The sequence below is a fragment of the Scaptodrosophila lebanonensis genome, unplaced genomic scaffold, assembly GCF_003285725.1.
Source record: "Scaptodrosophila lebanonensis strain 11010-0011.00,11010-0021.00 unplaced genomic scaffold, SlebRS2 tig00000101-arrow-pilon, whole genome shotgun sequence".
In the NCBI taxonomy this organism is placed as follows: domain Eukaryota; kingdom Metazoa; phylum Arthropoda; class Insecta; order Diptera; family Drosophilidae; genus Scaptodrosophila; species Scaptodrosophila lebanonensis.
The window spans coordinates 2,571,458-2,581,776 of NW_022060569.1; the positions used below are offsets into that span (position 1 = coordinate 2,571,458).

The 10,319-nt window shown below is 34.9% G+C and overlaps 1 protein-coding gene across 2 annotated transcripts in view; it reads right to left on the reverse strand.

The window, feature by feature from the left end:
* LOC115628124 (DEAD-box helicase Dbp80-like) overlaps window positions 1-6,517 on the reverse strand; it is an 89,339-nt gene extending 82,822 nt beyond the window's left edge. Inside the window, exons 1-4 of one of the 2 annotated variants that reach the window (XM_030524100.1) lie at window positions 6,360-6,492; window positions 6,204-6,298; window positions 5,036-5,167; window positions 4,776-4,971 (exon numbers count right to left, since the gene is read on the reverse strand). In XM_030524100.1, coding sequence (XP_030379960.1) covers window positions 4,776-4,971; window positions 5,036-5,167; window positions 6,204-6,298; window positions 6,360-6,407 — 471 coding nt within the window. In that variant the 5' untranslated portion in view covers window positions 6,408-6,492. Of the gene's footprint in view, window positions 1-4,775; window positions 4,972-5,035; window positions 5,168-6,203; window positions 6,299-6,359 lie in introns of both variants that reach the window. The other variant, XM_030524101.1, reaches the window with a different exon arrangement.
* Between the last annotated feature and the right edge of the window lie 3,802 nt (window positions 6,518-10,319).

Genomic DNA, 10,319 nt, shown 5'->3' on the forward strand with positions numbered 1-10,319 from the left:
TACTTGGAGGACTTCGAGTATAAAGTGGAGCACAGGAGTGGAGATCGTCTAAGGCATGTCTTTTGTCTGAGTTGCTGTTGTGTATAACAAGTAATAGTGATCACGTCAGAAGTCTCAGCGCGTATTAAAGCAGCTCAACAAAAGGATTGTATGATTAAAGCTATTTTTGATTGATTGATTTTGATTTGATCCTAAGCAGGCCCTATGACATTTTTAAAGTCAAAGGAGGATTGCTGCTGAATCAGTAGAAGGTACTGATCTGCTGGTTATACCGAAGTCAATGGAGCGAGAAATAATTGTCGACGCTCACAATGTTGGGCACTGTTCAGAAGACAATGCACTTGATTAAGCAAAGTTTCTGGATACCACATTTAGAAGGAAAAGTTGCTCATATTATCACCAATTGTATTAACAGTTGGGTAAAAAGGAAGGCTTTCTTCATCCCGTCGAGAAGGGAGGAGAGCCATTGCACACATTGCATGTAGACCATCTCGGACCTATGGACGCCACAGCGAAGCAATACAAATACATTTTTGCTATAGTCGACGCATTTACGTAGTTTGTATGGATGTATCCGACAAAGACAACAAGCTGCGAAAGTTCTGAAAAAGATGGACAGTTGGTCGGAAATCTTCGGTAATCCCAGTCGCATCATCAGTGACCGAGGGTCTGCGTTTACATCTTCAGCTTTCGAGGAGTACACGAGCAAAAATAATATCGAGCACGTTTGGAGCACCATCGGAGTGCCAAGAGGAAATGGCCAAGTAAAACGCGTTAACCGGTCGATACTCCAAATCATATCCAAGCTGTTATCAGAGAGTCCTGAAAATGGTTTAAGCTTGTGGCTGGGAAGGCAGGATAGTGAGAATGAGATATCACCTAGAAGCAGCATCGCCATAAGTACTTGGTACTCATTTCGGTTTAAAGAAGTTAGTAGAAAATGTGAGTAGTAGTCAGTTGTCAACCGCACGTTGAACACAGTCGTCAGCCGAACATTGAGAAGCAGAAGGCAGCAGTCTAAGCAGAGAAGCCGTTAGAAATGTCAGCAGTCAGCCGTCGAAGCAGAGAACATAAGATGCATACGCCGATATTAGCGTCCATATATTTCTATTTAAAACTATATTATATATCTTGGTACCGCTATTATATATCATATAATGTTTATATATGATATTTTGGTGCACGAAAAATGGTAAGCGTTAAAAAGCTGCAAAAAGTGTGGGTGAGCACCAAGAAGTGGTTTTAGAAAATTAGAGATCCGATTAATTTTAAGCTTGGTTAATGTATTTACTCTGAGAAAGAATACAAGATAAACTGCGTTCTATTTTTGTAACTTTTCATTAAAGAGTAGTAGAAATAAATTTGATATACATATATAGTGATGGAAAAAATAATAGAAACGACATTCCACTAAAATCTCCAGTCCTCAATTTCTGGGAAAATTCTATGGGTTTCTTCTACTATGCACGATAATTGATTGAATATACTTCATCGCAGAAATATTTGCTGTGTTGGTGACTACGTTTTTGGGTTGAAAAAAAAAATATAAACGCATATACTTTTTGAAATAATATTGCATTGTAAAGCGCCCATTAAACTTATTTTAACATTATAAGTAAAGGGTAAGCTCAAAATAACAATTGTTTTAAAATTTACCTCTTAATATTGGTATAAAGATAAGAATAGGTCGGGGATATCATTTCGCAGCTACGAAAAAGGAAAACATAATTAAGCTCAAAAATAAAGTAAATGGCTGTAATTGCACTGAACTAAAAACAAGAGAGAACGCTACAGTCGAGCAAGCCCGACAGTAAAATAGCCTGTACTCTCCACGAAAAAGGATTAAAAAATCAGATTAAAAAATAAACTTGACCTGCCTAGGGCTTAAGGGAATGTGGATACCAAGTTCGGTTATTCTAGCTCTTGTACTTCCTGAGATCCTTGCGCTCATACTACTCATGGCTATATCGACTCGGCTTGTCACCCTGATCAAGAATAAATATACTTTGTGGGGTCTACCACGCCTCCTTCTGTGTATTACATACATTCGCACAAAACTAGTGTAGCCTTTTAGCCTTTGGGTACAGGCTATAAAAAGGTATTTTTGCTGTACATTTTGAATAAAAACGAGGTAAAAAGCAAGCTAAGTCTAAAAAATTTCACGAACTTCTTTTACGGCAGTCCTAAAAAAACCAGGATTTTTTTATCAGAACATCTATGAAAGCAGTTAAATAGACCTGTTTATAGTCGTACAATAATAAATAGGCTAATAGACTTATAAAGAAAAAAATTCCGAGATCGCATTATTTTTCCAAAAGGCATGTACTCCGAGAAAATTGCAAAACCATGATCCATGGTGGTGTCAACATGTGTCTATGAGGATGTTTGCATTGTTTTGGCTGTTGGTCAAATATTATGGTTTAAGGGCGAAATCTGTTCTATGGATTACGTTATATACTTAACAGCATATTGCTTCCATATTCTGAGGAAGTGTGTGAGTTTTTTCAATATAATGAACCTAAACACACTTGGCAGCTTGCAAATAAGGTTCCATGAAATCAAACGTTCTTTGATGGAACTAATTTCACAATCATCCGACCTGAATCACATAGAGCACCTATGGAGGATATTAATAAAGAATATTTTTGGGCATAAGTCCAAAAACAGAGACGACTATGCAAAAAAAATGCAGAACGTATGATACGCCATTGATCCCCCACAACTTGTTCCAAACTGGCGCAATCTATGGGTCATCCGGGCACAGAAGCTTTCAAAAATTATGGTGGCACTACCAAATATTAGCCCTAGGCAGAACGAGTTTGTTTATTTTTTCTGATACACCCCCCACTCCCCCGCAATTCGTATTTTTTCTTATAACTTCCGTAATTCTCGGAATTTTAAAATTTGGTAGGTACATCCAGTTAGTACTAATGTGTCCGTGTGCCAAATTTCATCATGATAGGTCAATTCTGAAGAAAGTTATAGCCATAAGTAAAATCGCTGCTCATGCGCTGCCTCTGTCGGCAGCGCTGCCCGCAGCTGTTGTTGTTGTTGCTGCTTTGGTTTAACTTTGTGCTGCATACATACACGCATATAAACACGCATAGGTACGTGATGTAAATGTATGCTGTTTAAACTGAACATAAACATGTATTCTAATTTAATTTAATTAATTATTTTAATTAATTAATTCATTCATTTTTTTTAATAATTTAATTTTTTTATTTTTCCTTTTTGTGGAGAGTACAGGCTATTTTACTGTCGGGCTTGCTCGACTGTAGCGTTCTCTCTTGTAATTAATTAATTCATTCATTTTTTTTAATAATTTATTTTTTTTTTTAAATTTGTTTTTTTTTTAATTTTTCCTTTTTGTGGAGAGTACAGGCTATTTTACTGTCGGGCTTGCTCGACTGTAGCGTTCTATCTTGTTTTATAATCTGTACATGAAATGTCAAATAGTAGTATATTAGGTTTGCGCGAACTGAAAAATGGAACAGGCAGAAGGAGGCGTGGCAGACCCCACAAAGTATATATATTTTGCACAAAGATGCGTTATGTGTGTACGCTGTGCAAGTTTGTTTTATTTTTTTGATTTTCCTCCCCACGGCAGCGCTGCCCGCAGCTGTTGTTGATGTTGCTGCTTTGGTTCAACTTTGTGTTGCATACATACACGCATAGGTACGTGATGTAAATGTATGCTGTTAAAACTGAACATAAACATGTATTCTAATTTAATTTCATTAATTAATTCATTTTTTTTAATAATTTAATTTGTTTTTTTACTTTTTTTTTTTTTAATTTTTCTTTTTTGTGGAGAGTACAGGCTATTTTACTGTCGGGCTTGCTCGACTGTAGCGTTCTATCTTGTTTTTCTCCGTCTGTATGAGCGCAAGGATCTCAGAAGGTACAAGAGCTAGAATTACCAAACTTGGTATCCAGGTACCCCTAAGCCCTAGGCAGGTCAAGTTTATTTTATTATTCTGATACTCCCGCCCCCCCCCCACTCCCCCGCAATTCGTTTTTTTTATAACTCCCGTAATTCTTGGAATTTTGAAAATTAGTAGGTACGTCCAGTTAGTGCTTATGTGTCCGTATGCCAAGCTTCATCATGTAAGGTCAATTATGAAGAAAGTTATAGCCATAAATAAAATCGCTGCCCATGCTCTGCTTGCACCGCTACCCGCAGCTGTTATTGTTGTTGCTTATATATACACGTATATAAACACATATACACGTATATAAGACAAGTGATATTTGAACATGTAATCTGATGAATATTTAGAAAAAAAGAAAATTATATTCTAAAAGAAAACATTTGTATGGAAGAAAATTCGAATAAACGAAGAAAATTTTGTCTTTTCTATTATTTTTTCCATCACTGTATATATACATATGTGTGTATGCTCATTTAAATGTTTTGCAGTTGCATAGGTTGACCAAATAACTTTGCCAAATCGTAGCTTTTAATTCTAGAAATTACTTGCCTTAATTTACATAAATATACATATGTATGCACACATAACATAGTAGTTATTGTACTTTATATATAGCTCGCGAATTGTATTAAAATAATTTGTTTTTTGGGAAATGAACTCTTTAGAAAGTGTCGGAAGAGAAATATCATATAGTAGCCAGGCTATAAGCCCGTGTTAGCTTATAGTTTTTACTTTAAGCTAGTTCCATAAAGAAATAAAAATACCACATTACTGGTATCACCTAAATCATGTCCAAAAAAATAATGTTCCTTCTATAAGAGAAACGACATAATAACTTACCTGGGGGTAATTCAGGTTAACATTCACGCGGCTTAACATTGCTAACACAAAAGCAGCTGTTTTACCGGTACCAGACTGACTTTGAGCAATCATGTTTTGGGGTGGATCAGCAAGAAGAGTTGGCAGTGCTGTTTCTTGAATTTTCGAAGGTGTATTAAAGCCCATTGCATAAATGCCTTTTAAAAGTTCCGGCTTCCTATTTAAACAGAAGTAAACAAGTATTGTTAATTTTAGTTTTTGATAATTTATACTGTACTTACAGGTGCAACGCTTCAAATGTTTTTACTGAATGTAATGGCGAACTTGGATTCTTCTGTTGAATATCCAGCGCCAATTTCGTATTTACTAAGCCTTTTCCCAATATCTTTATCAAAAGACTCGTTTCAGCTGGGCTTAAATATATAAAATCAACAAATTAGCATTCCTCCTGGGGTTCCTAATCAAACAAGTATTGACGCCATGCTCATATCAGAAACTCACCTAAATAACAAAAATTATGTTCACTTCAACGACTACAATTTCTATGCGACAAATCAGGCACAGGCTTAGATTCATCAATCGCCAATCCTACTTCACCTTTAGACCACTCACAATTCTCGGGACCCCACAACTTTTAATAAAAATGATAGGCTTAAATACTGGAGAAGGGTTCGGCGAGTGCTGCAAGCCTATGCATCACATCTCACTCACTCCTTCAAGGAGCGATTAAAAGTAGCCAGAAATCTACTACGCGAAGCCCAATCTGCCCCTCTATGATGGGCTAAGAATTTTTTCTTACAATTCTAAGTTTATTTACAATATGCTATTTCTTTTCTGATACTATCTAAAGTTTCTAAAAGAACTACCAATAGCAAATTACTTTCGTACGTTCCGACAGATAGGGCATATAGTGCAAAACAGGAGGGTGCATGAGAAAAAAACAACACATACTTGAGTTTGGTCATTCTAGCTTCTAGACAGACAAACATGGTTATATCAACTTGTCTTAGCATACTGACCAAGTAGAAGACTTTCACAACTGCTTCTGTGTGCTACATACATATGTACATTCACATCAAAATAGTAAGCATTTCCACCCTTTGGGGTAAGGTATTAAAATACATACATACATAGAAGTTCCGGAAGAATTCGTAGCAAAATGGTTCAATTTGTTTGCTCGAATACAAAGGGTATATTCCATTCTTGTTATTGGCAATTTAAATACTCAGTATCATTAAAAAGAGTATTTTAACCGCACCGAATCTAAAGCACCTATATACATACATACATATCTATGTACATATTCATTATTCTTCCACTAAGAAAAAAAAAGAATTCTTATTCAAATGAAATTTCCAATGCAGTTGTGAAATAATCATTTGCCGCACATATCTACCCATGTACATAAGAATATATGCATGTATGTATGGACATATGTATTTCACTTACTCAGCTACATCAGGCTCGTTGTCCCTCTCAGAGGCATTTTGAGCCTTTAAATCATTGGCCGGCGTATTTCCAGACGCGATTTGAAGTTTATCGACCTTTAAGGTAGTTGTTTTATTAATAGAAAACAAAAACATTGCGCTATTCTCAAACATTTACCAATTTTGAAACTTCTTGGTCTTCCGCAATTTTTACCCAATCCGTCATATTTTCGTAAGAATAAACTCGCACAAAAGATATTTGCTAAGCTTTCGCTTCCTTTTACTAGAGTGACCAAAGTTAAAAATTAAAAAAAAACTAAAGTTTAAGTGCCCTTCAATAAATCTCCTAAATTATTGACTTCAACATAGTAATATTCAAAACATTTTATATTAGTTGGATTTAGACTTGTTATCGGCTAAACCATTTTAATATCATCACAAAATTCAGTACAAGCTATAAGGGGTGCCACAGAAACACGAGTCCCCTACAGTTATTTTCTAAATTTCCAAAAAATTCGTCGCCAAAGAAACCACTAAAGGTTTCAATTTTTCGAACTTCCCCTCCAAGCCAGATGTGAAACACAGCTGTCTCTTGACTCTTACATTTGACTGACTAATTCTATACAAGTACTGAAGCGCACACAGCTGTCAGCAACAGCTGACTGTTGACAATTACATTTGACTGACTAATTGTATTTAAATCCTGTAACGTACTAAGTTAAATAAAAAAAAACCATGTATTAATATTAGCCCACTTTGGGGAAATAAAGAATTTCACTTATGTTGCTTATTAAAAATTAAATTTATTTGTAACATACAAACGAGATTTGAAACCTCCTAGAAGATTTCTGTGGAACAGAGTATTGGTTTTGAGGCAAAACTAGGGTTGTTTTTGAAATCTTAAAAAAAATCCCTCCATGCCACAGAACTTCGAGAGTTTTGATTTTGTCGAACTTACCCTTTAAGCCAGTTGTCAGCAACAACTGCCTGACTATAAAGTAGGCTAACAGACACGATATGTACAAAACTAAGCCAGGCAGTTCCGTATTTTAACCGATTTCAAAAAAGAGGAGGTTATCAATTCGTCTGTATTTTTTTTTTATATATTTTTTTTTTTATGTTTGTTACCTCGGTACACTCGACTGGGTGAACTGTTTTTAATGGTTCTTATACCATTTGAAAGCTGGTGGTTCCAGAATGGTCCCATATAAATTTAGTCCAGTTCTGACAATGGCATCCATGAGAAAACAGCATAAGTCTTAAATTTGTATTAAGTATGTGCAAGGCAAATGAACGAATAACTTTATATCACGCTAACCGATTTCAATGATTCTTGTTTTATTGGAAAGGATTTACTTCAAGGGTACTTTGATGAGAGTTTGGTTAGGTTCTGCAAACGAGGACGTTCTCAATTCGACTGTATTTTTCATTGTTACCTCAGAACTTTCGACTGTGTAAACCGATTTTGATGATTTCTTTTGTATTTGAAAGCTGATGTGGTCCCATTTCAATTTGGTGCAATTCTGACAATGGCATCCATGAGAAATCCATATAATTATTAAAACATACAAAATGTTCATGGGTTTAAGATATCATGCCAAGGCACCCGGTAGATGAGTGTCAAATTTAAATGAGATATCATGTGAAATAGAATTTCAATTTCAGTATAATGCCGTCGAAAAAATCTAACCGTAACAATGCGTGTAGCAAAAATACACCACCCCAGCGTTCTTAAAGCTCAAAAGTCAGAAGAACAAACTGCAACAAGAGCCGCAACTCAACAAATCAGAACAGTAGATATTCGCAGACGAGAGACAGACAGTGTGATGAACGTTTTCGACAAAATATATTGAGAACAAGAGTGGCGCTGTCTCATATGAGAAACACGTTTATTAGGTCTACCCATATTCATACACATTAGTTAGTGTACTTCACATTCACTAAAAATCCAAAAATAAACAATTTAAACAAAAAAAGAAACCGATTTCAAACTATTAACAGGCACTAAAAAGTAAAAAATAATTGCGTATTCTTCTACAACTTAATATTCAATATATAATGTAGATACAATTATTGTTATTTTTGGAGTCGGTGTTAGCCAAGGAAACACTACAATATATCAATCAATCAATCAATCTACCAGTAATAATATGAGAATACTTTAAGAAATACTTTTTTTTACAAATTAACTTTTATACGAACGACAATATACTGTGACAGATTACCAATACCTAATTAAACCCAATTTCAAATTAACTTTTATACGACAATACACGTATAACTACTGTGACAATATCTGCTACCTTGAAACAACAAATAAACCGGTACCTAGTTAAACGAATCAAACGAATTTTAATACGACACTATGCTGAGACATACGGGTAATCAAGGAAATGCTGATACGAAAATATAGTCAACATTAAACAAGGAATTACCGTAAGAATGACGAAGTAGATATAGAAAGAGAAAAGAATCTGAAATGGTTCGTAATGAAGGGCCTCTTTCGAGGTTGACACCGACTCCAGAAATAACAATAATTGTATCTACATTATATATTGAATACTAGCAGGTATTGCCCGTCTTAACCCGGCTCAATATAATGTTTCCAATTGTATTTATTTTGTTCGTGCATAACCTACCCATATGTTTTCACCTTATAAGTTACCAGTAGGAAGGCATTTAAGGTATTTAAATGAACATTTTCTGTTCTTGACAAAAAATTGTTCAGTAGTCCGTTACATTTTTGTTCTTGCCAAACTATTTCGTTAAACGAACATGACCACTATAACTAATATTTTTTAAAGCTCGATTTCCCCCTTTGGAGCTAGAATTTTCCAAAAAGCCTTTCTTAGTGTGTTCCTACACTATGATGGATACTATGAAAGGATACTTAAGTCCAAATTTCATCTTTTACCGTTTGGGCTGTGCGTTGATCACCAATTAGTCAGGACAAGCTGTTTTATATATAGAGATAACGCAACGTTTTAAGATAGACGATTTGCAAAAAAGGGAGAATAATTATAAGGGTATATCCTAATTTTAAATTCACATTTGAGACTTTTCGTGCCATATTGAGTCAATACGGTCACGCACAAACTCGGAATATGAAACACGGCACTCGTGTCAATGCCGTGCAGCGATGAGCCACGATCAAAAAGCACTGACAATTCTCATCTCAATTTGCTAGAGTAAAACTTTCGATAGTTGAAGCCACCGATACCATCAAAATATCGAAGTTTGAATGCAATAAGCAGAATATTTAAATAACAAAATCTAATTATTTATTGACATCAATAAGAACAAATCATATACATACATACATCTGCCCGCAATGCGAAGCAGAATATGCGTAGCTCCGTTATTCAGTTTCTGCTTTACTATCGCTTACGCAGTCGTTGCCTAGCGACGGTAACTGTAAACTTTTGGCGTTTTGCCTTTGCAATTAACATTAAATGGTCAAAACGAAAGAAGAAGAGCGAGCCAATGACTTGCAGTTGTTGTTGTTGTTTTGTATGTACATGCTACATACATATACAGGCATACATACATATGCTTGTATAGTACATATGTATGTATGCATGGGCACACATAGACACGAACTGTTGCTTGTTGTATGTATGTGTGAGTATGTGTATGTGTATGTGATGTCCCCAACTATTTGATATTTGATAAGTATATGGCAAGTAAAAAACATATTGCTATATTTTAATCGTTGAATGCCAATTTGTTGATATAGTTATGTTGATTACATTACCCAAATTTGAAATCGATCGGACAAAATTTATAACACAAACTATTCATTTGAAAAAGTGAATAAATATAAAAACCCCAATAATAAAATTAAATGCGATATATCGAAAATATCGATACTTGTGTTGATATATCGTAATACATGTCGAATACAAATACATCGAAAAACATCGTTGGAGAGTTATTGATTATAATGCTGTATTCGATTGTTCACTGTACACATACATACATACATACAAATGTATTTGTATGTGTACGGTAACTGTAAACTTTTGGCATTTTGCGTATGCAATTAACAGCCGTAAATGATCAAAACGAAAGAAGATTTGCGAGCCAATAACTTGTTGTTGTTGTTGTTTTAAAAATTTTGATTTGAAAACATAGAACA